The sequence below is a fragment of the Zootoca vivipara genome, chromosome 5, assembly GCF_963506605.1.
Source record: "Zootoca vivipara chromosome 5, rZooViv1.1, whole genome shotgun sequence".
Classification (NCBI taxonomy): Eukaryota; Metazoa; Chordata; class Lepidosauria; order Squamata; family Lacertidae; genus Zootoca; species Zootoca vivipara.
Window position 1 is genome coordinate 4,939,303 of NC_083280.1, and position 19,320 is coordinate 4,958,622.

General features: G+C 45.3%; 1 protein-coding gene across 4 annotated transcripts in view; it reads left to right on the plus strand.

Moving 5' to 3' along the window:
* Nucleotides 1-429: 429 nt before the first annotated feature.
* The window catches only part of ARMC9 (armadillo repeat containing 9), an 85,897-nt gene continuing 67,006 nt past the window's right edge, over nucleotides 430-19,320 (plus strand). For 2 of the 4 annotated variants that reach the window (XM_060274281.1, XM_035133035.2), the window contains exons 1-7: nucleotides 430-544; nucleotides 1,720-1,804; nucleotides 2,852-2,977; nucleotides 8,956-9,123; nucleotides 11,078-11,233; nucleotides 13,191-13,283; nucleotides 15,499-15,523. In XM_060274281.1, coding sequence (XP_060130264.1) covers nucleotides 1,751-1,804; nucleotides 2,852-2,977; nucleotides 8,956-9,123; nucleotides 11,078-11,233; nucleotides 13,191-13,283; nucleotides 15,499-15,523 — 622 coding nt within the window. In that variant the 5' untranslated portion in view covers nucleotides 430-544; nucleotides 1,720-1,750. Of the gene's footprint in view, nucleotides 554-1,719; nucleotides 1,805-2,851; nucleotides 2,978-8,955; nucleotides 9,124-11,077; nucleotides 11,234-13,190; nucleotides 13,284-15,498; nucleotides 15,524-19,320 lie in introns of all 4 variants that reach the window. The other 2 variants (XM_060274283.1, XM_060274282.1) reach the window with 2 other exon arrangements.

Genomic DNA, 19,320 nt, shown 5'->3' on the forward strand with positions numbered 1-19,320 from the left:
GATATGGAATTGTATTAGAAACGCAAATACAGTAAAATAGTGACAACAACAACATTTATATAGCGGTTTGCAAAATGATAAAACATTAATATCAAGGAAAGCCAACAGCCAAACTTTTAAAACATTCTAAAGTTAAAAGTATGTGTGCCCAAGTGAGAAAATGGCTGCCCCTTTACTGCCCCATCTTTCCCAGAACCTGTTGGGAGGGAATATCCCATCATGCCCTTCTTCCCCAGCATCCTTGGAAAGAAGCAATTTCCCAGCATCCCTCTGGGGCTTCCGCCTTCGTAGCATTCTCTTCCCTCCTTCCCCTGAGCCAGCCCGTTGCTAGGACGCTTCTTTCCCCCACCTTCTTCCCGGCCTCTGTTTGTACTGACAGGCCCACGTGATGTAGCACTCCCTTGCCATTGGTTCCGAGGAGCCGCGTGGCTTTCAACCGGGTGGAAGCCCGAAGGGAGGGGCCGGAGCTGAGCGGGACTGCCGTTGCTAGGCGACGGGGAGAAGGAGCGCGGCCTACTCTCCGAAGCCTCGGGAAGCGGAGCAGGTAAGCCAGGTCGGTGGGTTCCCCTTATTCCGAAGCCTCGAGAGGGTTTCCCGAAAGAAAGCTGCGTCTTGCGGGCTGCCGACCCTGGTGGCTGTGACGTGGGAGGGGAGAAGGAAAAGGCACTCTGCACATGCTCAGAGGGGTGTTGGTTTTCCTCCAGGCACCTTCCCCGCCCCCTTTCTCTCGCCTCAAGACTGCTGCACGACGGGCAAGAAATTCAACAGGTGAAGTGTATCCTCCCTCGCAGCCTCTCTCTGCGGAGCAGAGCTTCACCTGGTGGGTTTCTGCCTGTGCAGAAATGGTGCTGCATCCAAGCTTTGAAAGTCGCAGAGAACCTCCCCTGGGAGCTGCAGCCTGGGAGCAGCTTCCACCCCCTGCAACAGGCAAGGGTTGTGGGTTTTCGAGCTCCACCCTTGGGCTAAAGATCCCTGCATTGCAGGGGGTTGGACTAGATGACCCTTGGGATCCCTTCCAACTCTGCAGCTGGTTCTACGAAACCCGGCCACAGAGCAGCATGTTGACAGATGGAGGGAAGAGCTCGTGAACCTGAAACACATTCGGATACTCCAAACAGTAGCTGGGAGGGTCAGAATGTAATGGCCAGCTCAAGCCGCAATCAATCCCCTGGCTATGGTTATGGGACTAGACTTTAGTCAGGGAGAACATGCTCACCCATTGGCATGCATGGTTCTTCCTACTGGAGGAGGGTCAGCCTGACAATATGAATTGTCAGGAGGATTTTAATAAGGAATTGGGAAATTTATCTTAAAAACCATTGTAAAAAGCTAAAATTGTTAGTGGGATTGGAATAACACTTGTAGTTTAATAGTGAACTATGGACATAATGGAGATGCAAAAGATTTGGGTTATTATGAAAGATGCAGGAGGAAAGGACTAACAATGGGACCCACAAAGGGGAGGAGGGAAGTCCAGGAGATTCTGTGGAATCTTGTTTCTATATTGTATGTAGATACGTTATTGTAAAATTTTAATTTGAAAAACCCAAATAAATAGATTTACAAAAATAAAAGTAAAGAATTGTCTGGAGCCGCCAGCAGGATGCTGGATTCCTAAGCGAGATGATTTTTTATTATTTGGAAAAGCTAATTTTGATTGAAAGCAACGCTTTATTTCTTATGTACTGTTTTGTATTGCCCTTCACATTGTAATCGCAGGTTGCACTACTACAAGAGTCGTCTGACATTTATGATGGGAGACGTCCTTGCTTACGAAGCAGACCTACTTGGAATGGTGAAGGAGGTGCGTTTTTCTTTTTGAAGAGGCTGCTCGTTTAACATTTGCTGAACTTCCGCAGGGTGGTCCAGAATTACTGGGATAATAATAATAATAATAATAATAATAATAATAATAATTTTTATTATTTGTACCCTGCCCATCTGGCTGGGTTGCCAGTCAAAAGCATAATAAAACATCAAACCTTAAAAAGTCAACAGCACAGTTTTTGTTGATGTGAAATCGTCCTCCAACAACTCTTGAAAAGATAATCAAGACACATATAACAGAAAATACAGAACTGAACCTCAACAAGTAGATTTAAGGCAGAACATTGGGTATGTATAAAAATATACAGTGGTACCTCTACTTAGGAATGTTTCTACTTATGAATGGAGCTCCGTCCGCCATCTTGGATGCGGTTTAGATAGGATTTTTTCTACTTACGAATTTTTAGATAGGGTTGCTTCGACTTACGAATTTTTTCTCCCAATGCATTCCTATGAGATTCGACTTACAATTTTTTCCGACTTACGAATGTGCCTTCGGAACACATTAAATTCGTAAGTAGAGGTACCACTGTATATGCAGGCCACTACTGCAATATATATAAATATGGTATTTTATAACATATAAATGAAGTCTCTGAAATGCAGTCATCAAACTCAAAGAGCCTACAATAATCCTGGAAACCAAAGCTCCTATGACCAGCAATAATACTGAGAACCAGACACATTTCAACCTACTAGGGATCTTCCTCAGTGGTCAATATACAAACCTCATTGCAGTCACTGGAGGTGAATCATTAGACTGGTCTGTGTAGACATCAAGCTCTGAACCTACATAATCCATAGAATTTTTGTGCACATGCAATAAGTCTGAAAATGTATAGGTTGATATGGAGGTCATGCTTGTCTAGTGCCCAATCGTGTATTTCTACGGCTTTCTCCAGTTTTCTAGTTAGCAAAGGTCAGGCGTCCAAACAGGTTTCTGTTCTGCTGCCTCAATCTGTTGTTGCTTATGTCTTTTAATGGGAATTATTGCAGATTTTCTTTTAACTTTCTGTGTTTGCAGTATTTGGAGTTTGCAGAATTTGAAGATACAGTGAAAACATTTACAAAGGAATGCAAAATAAAAGGGAAACCATTACCTAAAACTGGGGGTAGTTCAGTGAAGGACTCCAAGGCTCTGATAATTCAGGTAACGTCTCTCTCTTTTGTGAAATTAGTGCTTCATCTGTATGGGAGTCCTTTTGCAGTTAAAATCCAAGTTTTTTGCGGCTCAGGTTTGTCTGTGGTAGTCCACACCTCACCACATTGAGGGTGATCCCTTACTTCAAATCTGCTTTCCCCTGTCCATGCTGGAAGGGATTCTCATTTGGGATGTCCTCCCTCATCACTTAAAGCCCACTCCTAAGTTCTGCAAAGTAGTGAACTGCCCTGGGATGTTCAGGTGGTTTACAGATTTAATTAATTTAATAATAATAATGGTAATAGTAACCGTGAGCATGTTCTTTACGACTGAAGAACATTTATGAAGACCCATTTTGAGCCAAAATGGCGGCGGAGGCAGTAGCTTAGTCAGAGCCTCCCGCCTTCAATCAAGCTTTTAAGCAGTTTTTAGTCACCTTTTGATCCTAAGTTGACACTTAAATTGTTCATTAGTTGCCTTATCAGTTTGTCTCCTTTTGTTTTTAGTTTTGTGGTTTTATTTTATGGTTTTATGGCTCAACTCGACTTAGCGTAATCACTGAACGCCGAGTGAAGATTGATTGCAGCCCTGGCGATTAACTTGCAGTTTCGTCTTTATTCACTGGCTGTTTTTCCTCCACCTGTTAAAAGACCTGGTTTTGACTCGACAGAACTTTGCTAATTCCTTAGAATGCCTGTTAGAAGGAAAAAACGAAGCAAGAAGAACCAAAACAGCATAATTGGGACTCATAAATCCTCTAAAGCTGAGAAGCGGTCGAAAGCGAATACCATTACTCCTAACCCTGAAAGAGAGCAAACTGTGAGTAATGATGTCGGGAGATCCCCCCCACTCTTTTCTCCAAGGGAACGAGATGACCTGACTCCTCTCCTCTCAAGGAGGGTTGGAGATGATTCAATCCAGAGGATAGGAGGAGGAGAGACTGCCCTTACTCCAAACGCTGACCCACCCATGTCTTTGGAACAAAACAGCAAAAGAGCTAATTGCCAGCAGATTCCAGACATGCACCCTTACCAAGAAATTTGCATGATGTCTGCAGAAACTATGGTCTTAGTTCTCCAAAGACTGAATGAAATTCTCACAAAAATAGTTAATATAGAGGAGAAATTGAATATCTGCCCTCCCTTTACAAAGCCCAGGCATAGCTATGTTAACGATTTGCCAATACAAGTCACGGACCAAATAAGGTCCTGCCAAGTTCTCCAAAAGAACCAGATTATGCTTGAGATTCATCGCAATGTGTACAGGTGGACGAATCGCAGGTCAATTACAACATCCTTATCCCAGCTTTTGAACTGCCATTATAAAAAAGTAGACCTGGAAAACTTCCACTTCTTGCCTAACACAAGAAATGCCACACGTTTACTTATGACCTTTAGTAAACCGGCATTCCCATCCCGACTTATGGAGATGAAAAACATCTTATGGCGGTCTTACTTTCTCCACCCGGTAAGGGTTTTCAAAGATGAAGTAGTGAGACAGTTGGTCCCTGACAGAGAATCAAAACAAATGCTGAGAAGGGAAATCAAACTAAACAATAGAGACATCATAAATATGAAAGAGGAAGAGAAAGTCGTGAGCTCAGAAATACAAGAACTGAAGAGAAGATTATTAAGCATAAAATCGGAGATTTCAATTCAAAGTATAAGGACACTACAGCCTGGAACACAATATTTAAATATGCCCAACAACTTTCCATCCCAAGGAAGGACATCGGTCCAACACTCGGATCTCTTCCTAAGTGATAGCAATGTAGAGGAAGAGCCTGGCGACCATGATAACTCCATGTTAACAACTCCCAAAGAACTTCAGGTTGCTGATAGACTCTTGATCCAAAATACTCAGGCTGGTCCTTTGCTTAATACTCCCAAAACCCACGAAGACAACCGTTCCTCCCCATTCCATCTTTGGCAAGATAGGACAGATGGAGTTCCTCAGCAGGAAGCTGGCTCTCTGTTGGCGAATGATCCCCATTTTACAGCACATGCTTCTTTAATATTCCCAAAGGCCCAGAAAGAGTTAGCAGCCCCTCGGTCATCCCATGAGCAAGAAAGGGATTGACAGCTAGTGGGCCATTGTGGGGCCGCCCTCCTTACATGGGGTGCTGCGGGATGGGCCATACCTAGTGGGGATGTTTGTCCAGCTGATTCCATACTCCATCATTATACCCCTCCGACCCAAGAGACCTGGCCCAGGGATGACTGGTTAGTGAGGGGATACCAGTCCTTTATAGATGAGGCCAACATGGGGTTTGGGATCACCACCATGGAAGGGCGAGGGAGGTATGGCGGTGGGGGTAGATTTTACAGGCGAAGGGTTTTGAGATGTGGTGATGCTCGAATCCCTTCCAATCTTCGCCCCATCCCGAGGGACGAGGGTAGGGCGAGCAGGGATTACCCACCTCCGTCACTGGTGTTGTGCAATGCCAGGTCTATAGGCAATAAAACCGCCACTATGAGAGACTTTTTCATCTCACTGGAGGTCGACCTGGCTTGCGTGACTGAGACCTGGGTGCGTGAGGGCGAAGTAGTTGCCCTGCATGAAATAACACCCCCGGGCTTCTCCGTCCTCCACCAGTCGCGGACTGTGGGTCGGGGGGGAGGGGTAGCACTGTTAATCCGGGAGGATTGCTCTTTCAGGGCTCTGCCATCACCATCAATCACCGGCATTGAATGTGTTGGCCTAGTGTGGGGCACCAAGGGGGGCTTGGCTGTCTGGCTGGTGTACCGACCACCTAGCGCACCAGCAGCCACCCTGTCGGACCTGCTGGAGGTGGTGGCAGGCTGGGCCTTGGAGTTCCCTAACCTACTGGTTTTGGGGGACTTCAACGTCCATGCAGATGCCACCCCCTCCTCACGGGTTCCGGATCTGGTGTCTTCCATGGCGACACTAGGGCTCTCCCAGTTTGTTTTGGGTCCCACACATCAAGCAGGCCACACGCTGGATTTGATCTTTGGTGCGGGTATAGACGTGATCATGTCCCCAACTGTGGAAGTGCCATGGTCTGATCACTACGCTCTGAAAGCCAGGATTGACTTCCCGCCCCTCCCCTGCTTGGGTGGCGAGCCTATTTGGGCTCGCCCGCATAGGCTGATGGATCCTGACGGATTCCGTCAGGCCTTGCGGGACCCTGCTCCCCCTGGCGGCTCATTAGAAGAGCTGGTCGAGAACTGGAACAACCGGCTCTTGGCGGCCATCGATGAGATCGCACCTAAGCGCCCTCTGCGACCCCGCCGAAACCGGGCCCCTTGGTTTACTGAGGAGCTTCGAAAAATGAAGCGGGACCTTAGACGGCTAGAGCGAGTATGGCGGCGTGCTCACGACGGAGCCTCAAGAACATCTTACAGGAAACTTATGAAAGCCTATGAGATGGCGGTGAAAGCTGCAAAAAAGTCCTACTTCTCAGCTTCCATTGCATCCGCTAGCTCTCGCCCAGCACAACTTTTTAGAATAATCAGGTCTTTAACAACCCTAGAGGAACAGCCAAATTTAAATACGAATTTGACCCATAGCTGTGAGGCATTTGCGAGCTTTTTTGCGGAGAAAGTCTTGACACTCCGCCGTGACCTCCCTGCCAATTTGGATACAATAACGGAACTGGAGGCCCCTCGACTGTCTTCGAGTTCAGTATTGGACCAATTCGATCAGATACTCCCTGCCGATGTAGACAGATTCCTCCGGGCTGGAAGGCCCACCACTTGCTCCCTGGACCCGTGCCCGTCTTGGCTGATTAGAGCGTGTCCAGATGAGGTACGGGCCCCCCTGGGTGAGATCATCAACTTGTCCCTGGGCACAGGGACTTTCCCAGAGGAGTTGAAGGAGGCAGTGGTGCGTCCACTCTTAAAGAAAACATCTCTAGATCCTTTAGATCTATCCAATTATCGCCCGGTTTCGAATCTTCCGTACCTGGGTAAGATAATTGAGAGAGTGGTTGCTGAACAGCTTGGTAGGTTTCTGGATGAAACATCGGCTCTAGATCCATTTCAGTCCGGCTTTCGCCCTGGTCATGGGACCGAGACAGCTCTGGTAGCCTTAACAGATGATCTCCGTAGACAGCTGGATCGAGGTGGGTCGGGACTGCTGATTCTTTTAGACCTGTCAGCAGCCTTCGATATGGTCGATCATGACCTTTTAGACCACCGCCTTGCCGACGTGGGGATTCAGGGCACAGTCCAACAATGGCTGCGTTCCTTCATCTCAGGTCGGGGACAGAGAGTGGCGCTAGGGAGGGAGTTGTCGCCGCGGCACCCCTTGGTGTGTGGAGTCCCGCAAGGCGCAATCCTTTCCCCAATGCTTTTTAATATCTTTATGCGCCCCCTTGCCCAGATTGTCCGGAGTTTTGGGCTGGGTTGTCATCAATATGCTGATGACACCCAGATCTGTCTGTTGATGGACGGCTGCCCTGCCTCGGCCCCGGACACACTCACCAGGTGCTTGGAAGCTGTGGCTGGATGGCTACGTGGGAGCCGACTGAAGTTAAATCCTTCGAAGACAGAGGTCCTCTGGCTAGGTCGGGGCGACATGGGGTTGGGGGGCCAACTCCCATCTTTTGCAGGGGCTCAATTGGTACCAGCGCCTTCTGTCAAGAGTTTGGGTGTAACCTTTGACGCCTCCCTTTCCATGGAGGCGCAGGTTGCATCCACAGCAAAGGTGGCATTTTTCCATCTCCGCCGCATCAAGCAGTTGGTCCCTTACCTCTCTCGCCCCGATCTGGCCACAGTGATCCATGCGACGATCACCTCCAGGCTTGACTATTGTAACTCGCTCTACGCAGGGTTGCCCTTAAAGCTGACCCAGAAACTCCAGCGGGTGCAGAATGCCGCGGCGAGGCTCCTTACAGGGTCCCGGCCGCGGGATCACATTCATCCAGTGCTTTACCAGCTGCACTGGCTCCCGGTGGAGTACAGGATCAGGTTTAAGGTGCTGGTTTTGACCTTTAAAGCCCTATGCGACTTGGGACCCTCGTACCTACGGGACCGCCTCTCCTGGTATGCCCCGCGGAGGACCTTAAGGTCCACAAACAATAATATTCTGGAGATCCCGAGTCATAAGATGGCTAGATTGGCCTCTACTAGAGCCAGGGCCTTTTCAGTACTGGCCCCAACCTGGTGGAACGCTCTTTCCCAGGAGACCAGGGCCCTGCGGGATTTGTCATCTTTCTGCAGGGCCTGCAAGACAGAGCTGTTCCACCTGGCCTTTGGGTTAGACTCAGCCTGACCCCTGTGTTTTTCTCCCTCATGGCTTGGATTTATGGCCTACTTGAAATGAGGCTGCACTTTAAATTTTAATACTGTATTTTAATCTGTATTTTAACTAATTGTTTTTATGTTTTATTGTGGTTCTGTTGGTGTCAGCCACTTATGGCCTACTTGAAATGAGGCTGCACTTTAAATTTTAATACTGTATTTTAATCTGTATTTTAATTAATTGTTTTTATGTTTTATTGTGGTTCTGTTGGTGTCAGCCGCCCTGAGCCCGGTTTTTGACTGGGGAGGGCGGGGTATAAATAAAAATTTATTATTATTATTATTATTATTATGTTAGGTGGTTGACAGGTGGGAGGGTGGGATCCCGCCCGCCTGTCAAAGTTGGCTGTCTGGGTTGGGTGGGGGAGATACCCAGCAAGATGTGCTCAGGGAAGGGGTTGACAAACCTGAACCAAGCAGAATTGAACTCTCTGCCCATCAGGTGGGGAGCAGTGAGGTCTGCTCTGCTTTGCACAGGGGTTTCTTAAGTGCCTGTACTGCATTGTGCTACCTGTACTATTTGGATTTGGCACAGAAATGGTGCCCTGACTTAGGTACTCTTGATCAGCCTTTACGCTGTTGAGCAGATAGGTCGATGAAGAATCTCGGAAAGGGATTTTCTGGAATTGAACAGTTTCCGTATAAGTGATTTCATCTTTAACATTGCGAAGGAAGTGATATATTAAATACGTAACTTCTCTCTTTTCTTCTTCTCTTTGGAAGGATCTACTAACGTCCTTCACTGATGGAGACCAGGATGTTTTCTTTGAACTGTGGGAAGAAAATATTCCCTCCTCAATCCGAGACAATGAAGCTGTGGCTCAGAAGCTAGAATTCTATCTTCACATCCATTTTGCCATCTATCTGTTAAAGCACAGTGTGGGAAAACCTGTATGTTTCTTTTAAAATAAATTTGCCCTTGTAGATTTTTACTCTTATCTTTTCTTAAGTGAGTGGAGAAGGCTGTGATTCGGTCAACAGCTGAGACCCCGTGTCTTTAAATAACCCCTTGGCTTCACCCCTTTTCTAGCTTCAGTTAGGTTTGTGGCTCTAGCCTAGTTCTCACTAAGATGGTTAGAGTGTCCAAGGTAGGTCTTCTGACTATGTGCTCCTCTATACAAACAATAAAATAAAAAACCCCTCTGTAGAGGAAAATTAGATGTCAAGGAGAAGGGTTCTAGCTAACCCTGACAGCTTGGCTTTCTTTGTAGAGGGATTTTATTTTTTATTTTTTAGGATCATTCAATTGGGAGCTCTCACCTGCAGTTCATAATGGTTCGGTCCAGTTCTTATGGGCTTACTCCTCCCCTTCTTGTGTGTAGGAGAGGAGGAGATTAGAAGTTTCTGCTTCTGCCTACCAACAAATCATAGTTGGCTATTAATGTCTAGATGCAACAGATTTCCCAGACTATGGTTTTTATTCTGGTGGGGCATCCTGGTTTGTGGATAAGGAGAGAAGCGAGTGCATAGACCTTAGTCTCCATTGTGCCCATTCCTGATCCTCGAAACCATGGGTTTACCATGTGAGTAACAAACCTTACAATGCAGTCTTAAATACACTAGGCCTAGGGAATAAGCCGTAGTTAACACAGTAAGCATGCAAAGTTTTTCACTGAATCCTGTCGCCCGTTATCAAGTGTAAAGTACTTTTGGGTGAGTTGCATTCCCAAATTCTTGGTCCTTCATGCCCTTCCGGATGGTGAGATGGTTCACAGGGGTCACTATTTGCTCAGCAGTGACCAATGGACAGATAAAGTTTTTACCAACTGTTTAGGATTAGTTTGAAAGGAAGCAATATAAGCTTAGTAGTACTTGTGTAGCACACAGGGGAAAAAATTAGGGCAGTCTGTTTTGGCAATAAGGCACCAAAATATCCCAGTGGCTCTGAAGAGTCAGTTTGGATGGCTCAATAAGATCACCTGCAGGCTGCCTGCAGTATTTAATAGGTGAGAATTGATGTCTTCTAGAAATAGAGAGTCTTGCTGTGTGGTCCTTTGCTTTCTCTTTGTTTGGGTCCCTGCTCAATTTAAACTGCTGGGCAGGTGTTATAGTGCTATTGGCTACTCAAAATTGCAGGTATTTAAAGATACTTTGTCAAAAAGCTGGAGAACAAAATATTTATTGCATCTCTACTGCTCCCAGTAGATCTGAAATAATACTAAAAAATCCCATTGTTGGTTTCGCTGGAAGACTCCTGTGCCGTTTCTGAAACCAGAAAAAGTCAGAGAAACTTGATAACAGGCAAGATGCAAGTTGCAGAAGAAAACACAGAAGTTGTGTTTAATAATACTTAGGATTTACATAGTGCTTTAGGTTTGTTGAAAAGTACTTCACATATATTATCTTAGTAATGCTTCCAACAACCCAGAGGTTTTTTTATTAACACTGCATTTGCAGTTTAGGGTAAGGTTACCAGATTTTTTCAATGAATCCGGGGACACTTTTCAACTTCCTACTAAATAGATGGATTTTGTCGGGGGACTGGTTTGTAAATCTGGGGACTGTCCCTGGGAAACGGGGACGTCTGGTAACCTTCGTTTAGGGGACTGAGGCTAAGAGAGGGAGGCTTACTTAAATCCACCTAGTGAATTTGTGGTAGATGAGAGAGATTATTGGAATGGGGGACTTCCTGATTGGTGGCTATGCAACCACTGTGCTTGAGTAGTGCAATCTGCTTCCTCCATTTCTGCCATCCTGGTTCCATGCACCCTCCTCAAGACATCACTTATGGGAAAGGGTGACTCACATAGAACCCAACTGATATATAGAACCAAGATGCCTACCGTGAGTTCCTTCATGCTGCTTTCCAAGTTGTTGACTTTTGTTTCTTTGTTGTTGTTTTTAGAACAAAGCATCTTTGGATGAAAGGGTTGCACGTTTTAGAACCTATTTGGAGACCAAAGGGGCAGCACTGAGCCAAACTACAGAATTCCTTCCATTCTATGCCCTACCTTTTGTTCCCAACCCTATGATCCACCCATCTTTCAAAGAACTTTTCCAGGTATGTACTGTGTGGCTGCTAGTCATGGTGGCAGAATCCTACCCTCAGGATCAGCAGCAATAGGATGTGGATATTTGTTTATCTTATCATTTAACAGAAATTTTATACTGCTTAACTGCAAAAAGGCCCAAAATGATTTAAGGGTTTTCAAAGAATACAAAATATACAAATAATCAATAAAATCTGCTGCTACAGGTGGATGGGACTATTGAAGGTTGGTTGCTGCACTTCAGTATAGATAGGTGAAAAAGTAAATGTTTAAAAAATGGTCATGAAAAATCTTTCAAATTCTTAAAAAAGCAAAATTAGTAAAATCAACATTCAAAATATATCTTCTAAGCTAACATTATAGATTAAAATACACATCACCTTTAGATGTAGGGTATGCTTGCCTAAACAGAGGTATTTAGCAGGCAACGAAAGGATTCCAGTGAAGGTGTCTACCAAATGTAATCAGGCAGGGAGTTCCACAGTGTAGAAGCTGCCACCAGTTCCTGCGAGGAAGCTGTAAGAAACATTATACTGGATTACGGTCTTGGGTCTAATCCCACATTCCAAATCACAAGGAATGATGAATGATGGCTTCTCTGTCAGGAGTGGGGGATGCAGTATTAATTTTTAGCTCAGCAATGCTTAAAAATTGTGGAATTCCCAAAATTGTTGAAGAACCCCAGGTGCCTGATGGATCAAAATATGTTAAAAGAGTTGCCAAACAAGAGAGAAAATCAGCCAGGGTGCAAGCTGTCCATTGCCTTTAAAATCCGCATGCTGAGTCTGTTGCAGAAATGGCCACCTCTTATTGTCAGCATGTCAGAAGGCCAGCTGTGACTGGATGTGAAGTACCTCACTCTGGAGGGCATTCAGCATCTGGCGTTGTGGCCAGAAAGGCCTTTCCCCACATGCTCAACTGTTGCATCTCAGGACTCACACTTCCTTTTGTCCCACTGCTTTCCCCCAGGGAAAACCTCTCTCCAGCGCTCAGCAAACAGCAATTTGGGTTTTCTTCAGATGGACGTTTGTTCCAGTTTAGCACTAAAGAGTGGGTTTTCCCTGGGAAAGGAGCGGGGCAAGGGGGAAACTTCTCTGACCCGTTTTCTAGGCTTGGGAACATGGACAAGAACTTAAAAATACTGATCTGAATAGCTTAGGTACATATGAGTCCATCTCCTGATTCCAGACTGTTTAGGGTCTGACAGGTTAAAATTAACACTTTTTGGACTTGCAAACAAATTGGTAACCAGGTAAGATGGTTTAATATTGGAGGAATATGTTCAATATGCTTTTTCCCAATTCAAACTCTGACGGATCTGTTCTGAACCAGTTTCCAAGTACAGTGGTACCTCGGATTAAGTACACAATTGGTTCCGGAAGTCTGTACTTAACCTGAAGCGAACTTTCCCATTGAAAGTAATGGAAAGTGGATTAATCTGTTGCAGACGGGTCCACGGAGTACTTAAACTGAAATTACTCAGACCGAGGTGTACTTAAATCGAGGTATGACTGTATTTTTCAAGGGCAGCCTCACAGAGACCACAGTACCCTATCCAAGTTAGTTGTTACTAAGATCTTTAAAGACTGTGACTCATTAGGACACGATCTGCTTAGCTTTCGGTATACACAATTGTCCACAAGGTTTTCCTGTGCAAGAGCTTCTGTGCAGCTCTTATCATTTCAACAAAGTTTGCAAAAGAGAACTTCATGGTGGTTTCTGCTCCTACAAAATTGCCCTACTGTAGCTTAAGTGGCCCATCCACATTTGCAATCCTCTTAATAAAACTGCCATGGCTTCTTCTACATAAAACTACCCCAAATTGTCTGCTATTCTTTGCATTTCACCAGGAGCCATGTTTTAAGTGACATATTCCTCACTTTTTGGCTTGCAAAATGCTGGTATGCGTTGGAGAAAATTGCTGTACATATTTGATAAACAGTTCTGATTTGTGTGTTGCTTTTCTAGGATTCTTGGGAGTATGATCTAAAAATGAGGCTGGAAGAATTCCTGACTGCATCTCTAAAAGCCAGCAATACCCCAAGACTTCTGACTCTCTATGTATCCTTTGCAAAATGCTCTAAAGATAATTCACTGCAATTTAATCCCTTTCAGGGAAGCAGCAAAATTTGTGGAGCTGTCAGCCAGTTAATGATACTCTGCAACCTGTGAATATTTACTTGGGGAAAAGTTCTGTTGGAATCAGCATCATACTACTTTCAAGTAGGCTGCAATCTGGTGTATTATTAGATATATTTGTATTGATTAATCAATAATCAATTAAGCTGTTCAGAATCTGGGCCTCAACTAAACCTTGAATGCTTTATAAAACACCTGAGGGCAACTTACAGAAGGGGTGGAGAACCTTTTTTTTTTGGCCCAGTGGGCCAGATATTTTATCTCCTCCTGGGGACCAGTGTAGGCAGGTGTGCAGGACCACTTACTGGTCAATCATCTGATGCCATAATGATGTAAGACAGCTGACATTTGTAAAAGCTTTGCCCAGTGCTCCCCAAACACCTAAGCACCATCTGGATGTCAGGCTCTTTGCAAACCACCCTGCACAGAGCACCTGTCATACCTAACAATCAGCTGGCTGCCAAGTGCTTGGGAGGCACCGTGCAAGGTGCTTTGCAGGCACTCCCAGTCGGCAGTGCCTGCAAAGCCCCTTTTGGCCGAGCTGAAATATGATGTCTGGTGTAGGGCAGGTGAGCGTGGCTTGACTGAAATGGCCACACAGTCCAAATCTGGCTTACAGACTGGAGGGTCTCCATCCCTGGTTTGGAGTCGAGCATAGTTCATTTGGAAGGGATTCCATAACCATGGGGCCACCACTGAGAAGGCCTCCTTTTTGTAAAGAAGAAGTTGACCACCCTCTGCCCACCAAAAGCCTCTCTGCTATAAATCGTGCCTACTTGTCCCTGATCTGCACAGGAGGACTGAATGAAAAGATTCTGGGATTGCACTGGTATATGTCTTCCCACGCTTTCACCCTCCAAAGAGAAACATGCCATTTAGGTATATACTTCTAAATGTTTGGCATGTACTTATATGTTTGTTTATAGTGGGTTGCCACGATTTAGGATCGAGTGGCTTTTGCCCGAGACAAGTGTCCCTGCATGAACCTTCTATTGGCTGCTCAGATCCCAGCCATTGTCTGGTGGAATTTTATGAGACAGTTCCCAGGCCTTCCGGCTTGTTTACATACCTAGGAAGAACCAAGGATCGCAATGCATTCCTCATTTTATTATGCAAAGTTTGCTGCATCCTTAGGGAGAGGTTGTCACTCAGCAGTGAACCACATGGAAGGTCCCAATTTGAAGAAGGTCTCTAGTGGCAGGGCTTACTGAGAGCAGGGAGAACAGCTGCCAGTCAGAGCAGAGTCTGCCAGGCTAGGTGAACCAGTCAGTGGCCTGGCACAGTGTAAGGCTCCTTGCATTTGTCTAAGTTGTTATTTCTCACACTTAAAAGCAAATTTCTAACATGTCTTCCCAGCTGTGTCTTACCTCAGTTGCAAGAGCTTGTACCCCTTCGTGCTTCGTTCTCTGATTTGTCTTAATTATCATTTCATTCATGGGGGCCCATTAGCCAATACTGTCAGGTGGAGATATTGTAGCTTATGCTTTGCATTCAGTAGTGGATTCCACTTTCAGTCCCTGGCATCTGTCGTTACAAGGACCCAGGGGCAGGTGGTGGGAAGGCCTTCCTCTTCCTGGAACTCTGACGACTTGCTGCCAGTCAGAGCAAAGCAAGTGAGCAAGCCAGCCTTCACCAACCTGGTGCCCTCCTGAAGCTTTGGACTACAGCTCTTGTCAACCCTGGCCAGCATGACCATTGGTGGTCTAAAACATCTGGAGAGCAGCAGGTTGGCAAAGGCTGACTTCATGCAAAGGTCCGTTAAACTTGCCTGGGTAGACAACATCCACCTCTTATTCCCTGCAAGTTTTCCAGAAGCAGACATCAGACCCTGAAAAAAAGAATAAGAATGACAAGAGAGTCTGGGGAGACAGATAATTTGAAACTGAGTTGAGCCATAGTGCAACACCTTTCACTTAACACCAAATGTAGAAAATGTGTGAAAGAGCTGGCATGGACCAGCAGTCTCGCAGGGCTTTCAACTAACCATAGTCTTGCTGAGTCTTGGTTCTCCATCTGTAGGATTTACAGGATGTTTTGTCCCTAAAAAGTGCTACGAGATCAACGAGGCACCAGTCCATTTTCTCTCACCGTTCACTGAGTGCTTCTTTTCCTTAGCTCTCATTCTCTCCCACGGCAGAAGGAGAACGCACAGTGCAGCCAAGGTAAATAAGCAGGCTTTCTGGAGATGACATGTATATTCTCTTTTGGAATCAGAATGCCTGTCATATGGCATTAAAAGGGTGATTATATTTAGGCTCTTGAGCATTTTTACACATGAGGCTAAAATATTTGGGCAGTCTCCAGTTAAGTTGTTCCATCAGCACAAGAATGTACACTTGTGCAATGGACCCCCTCCCCTGTTTGCACACCCTGCCCAGATCTGCTCCAGACAGCAAAGCCCTCCCTCCCTGCCTGCCTGCCTGCCTGCCTGCCTGCAGGACCCCTCCGCCAAGCAAATAATGCATTCCCTCCTATTGAGCTTCCAAAAAGAGCACTTACAAAAATATTGCAACTGGGAATTGGTGCGTGAGTTTGCTTTTTATTCTCCCTCCCAGTCCATTTTTCTTTTGCGTTGCACCTTTTACATTAATAAGCCTCAGAACAAAATTTGGCTGATGAGCAAAATAAAAATACTATATATAAGCAGTCAAACACAACACTGGACTAAATGGTGGACTCCTAATCTAATGCAGCAGGGAAACCCTTCCATTAATATGTATTAATGTCTGGAGTTGCTCCAACTAAGCCTTTAAACATGTTCAGAAGCACATTTAATTATTGAGGCTTAGTCTAATGTATATGTATATGTAGCTTTTAATTCTCTGATAACTACTGTATAGTGTGGCTCTTTCCACAAAAAATGTCCCTTCCCATCCAATCTATTGTTAAAATGATATTTTAGTTTTTGTCAATAGTTATAAAAGCCCAAGACACAAAAGAAATCGGGTTTAGAAAGCTGTAGGTTCTTCCGAGCTTTGCCAAGTCTAGGGGAGCCTGGAAAAATCAAGTTTCTCAGCTGTGTTGGACAAAATACCTGGTAGGCAATTGATGGCTACGGTTATGGTTCATTTTGTTGTAGGAACAAAATCAAAATGAAATGCTTTTCAACTGGGGGGGGGGGATTTGACTGAAATGTCCTTGGAAATCCTCTTAATTTTTCTGGTCTGATGAAGCTGATGAAGCTAAAACAGCAGAGCTGGGAGTGGAAAGCTGTTTTTGACCTTACCTTAGATTTGGAGCTTTAGGAGCTCTCCAGTGTTGTCTCTTATCATTGTCAACAGAAGCAAGATTGAAAAGCAGCCTAGTAATGAATTTTTGCTCGCCTCTTTTTGCAGCAACTTGAACAGCTGAGAAAGTTTTAGGTTCAGTAATGGTGGGGAAGGCAGAGGTTGAGATTCAGACTAGTCACAGTGGTTTTGTGAGTGGCCACTGAGCTACCTCTAAGGAAGGGGCTCTGTACATTTTCTGGGAAGAAATGCAGGTGTGATGTCAGGGCCGTCTTAAGCCCATCCGGCGCCGTGGTGCAAAGGTCCCTCCGGCGCCCGCCCCCCCTGTTTCCCAGTTACTGACCTTTACTGAGCAGCACTTTGCCTGGCGTGTCATGGCGGAGGCTCCCTCCAGGCATTGCTGCTCCATGCCGCCTCGCCGCTGGGGAAACCGCTGCTGCCGCTGCTGCCCAGGGTGGACGCGGCGTCGTGGCCACCGGGTGCCGCGGAGGCAGAGGATGGCAGCGGCCTCAGGACCCCCTGAGCCGGGAGCGCTTCCCCGCCCTGCAGCACGACCAGCAAGAGGAGGAGCAGCCCCGGCCACAGTCGCCACATCGGCACCTGGGGTGACCCGCCGAGGGCGCACGGCCCTTGATCTTCCTCTCCTCTCCTCCTCTTGAAGCAGAATCAGCGAGACTCCTGCCTAGAGTGGCAGCAGGCGCGTGGTGCCACTCTAGGCAGGAGTCTCGCTGATTCTGCTTCACGAGGAGAGGAGAGGAAGTTCAAGGGCCGCACGCTACTGCCGCCGTGGGGGGGGGGGGCGCCGGCAGCAGCTGCTCCCAGACACCAGCCGTTCGGCGCCCCTTCCGTGCCCCTGGTGGCCAGGTGCCCTGGTGCCTTACGCCACCTGGCCCGGGCCTAGAGACGGCCCTGTGTGATGTTGTGGTCCGACTTTGGGGGAAAATGTTTGAGGCACTTCTTGTATATTCATGAAATTAAAAGCTCAATTGGTGCCATCAAAAAGTGAAATGCAGCTCAAGAACTTCCTCAGGCATCACCTCTCCTCATATAAACCAATGCAGACCCTGCAGTCATCATCTGAGACTCTTATTTGTGTGTGACCTTCACAAGAGGTCTGGAGGATGGAGCCTTTTAAGTGTTGGCTCCCTGTTTGTGGAATGCTCTCCCCAGGGAGGCTTGCCAGCTGCCATAATTAAGTCTCTTAAGGCACCAGTCAAAAACTTTTCTTTACAACCAGGCCCGTGGCTGCTTAACTATCTGGGGCCTTTTAGAAGTGGATGGGATGTTTTTTTTTTTTATTATTATTATTATAGAAAACTTTATTATATACAGTCAATACCATAAAATGAGTAATACATCTAATAGTTACATTGTTCTTATTCCGTTCTCACCCGATTATATCCCCTCAAATCCCTCCCCCCCCCTAACCCACCCGTTGACTTCACAACCGTTTCTAAACTCATCCCACTATTCCTTTTGGTTGTTCTGCATACCTTACTTTACGGTTTTGTGATGTTACATAATTTCATTTAAATTTTCTTTATATCCTTGTTTGCTAGCTTTATTTATTAAAGAGCCCTTTAAATATCCAAAAAAATTTGTGGAATTTCTAACTTTTTTTGCAAATAATTTAGAAATGGTTTCCAATTACTTTTGGATTCTTTGTTTTTTTTACTACTGATTTCATCGTGTTTTATCGCCAAATTATAATAGTTAAGAAGTTTTCCTTGCCATTCTTCTTTGCTGGGGGCGCTTGTGGTTTTCCAGTTTTTTGCAATTAGTATTCTCGCAGCGGCTACCGCATAGCTGACACAGCATCTATCACTGGGTTTGATATCATTGGGCATCATCCCCAAAAGGAATAGTTTCGGGCATTTCTTAAATGAGTACTTCAACATTTTCTTTAATTCCTTATAAATCGAATCCCAATACACCCTGATTATCTTACAATTCCACCACATATGTATGTTAGTTCCTACTTCTTGGTTGCATTTCCAGCAGATGTTGCTTGACCCCGGGTAGAATCTGGCCATTTTAATTGGTGTAATATACCATCTGCTTTGCATCTTTAATATATTTTCTCTCAAATCGTAATTTGGTGTGAAATAAAGATCTCTTTTCCAAAGACTTTCCCAATCCTTCATTATTATTGGTTGTCCTATGTCTTGGCTCCATTTTATCATATAATCTTTGGTCATTTCCTCCTCTGTTTTCCATTTTAAAATGATTTGATATAAATTTGATATAAATTTATCTTTATTCACCAATAATATTTCTTCTAATTTGGATGGTTCTTTATTAAATCCTATTTTTCTGTCAATTTGTAGCCTTTGATTTATTTGAAAATATTCTAGCCAAGTGTTTAATAATCCCTTTATTTCCGAATATTCTTTTATCTGCCAATTCCCGTCTTTTTGAATTAATAACTCTTTGTATGTCGGCCAATTTGATTCCATGTTCCTTCTCCTCACCGCAACTACCTCTAATGGTGAAATCCACCAGGGTGTATTGGGCTCGAAATATCTTCTATATTTCTGCCATGTTAAGTATAGCGATTTTCGAATGATGTTATACATGAAAGTATTCCTTTTAACTATTTTTTCCTTTAACATATAATGATGCCAGCCGAATCCCAGCCCTTGTCCCTCCAGGTCTAATAGGTCAGTATCTTTAAGTTGAATCCATTCTTTAATCCACCATATCGCTGCCGCGTCATGGTAACTTTCTAAATC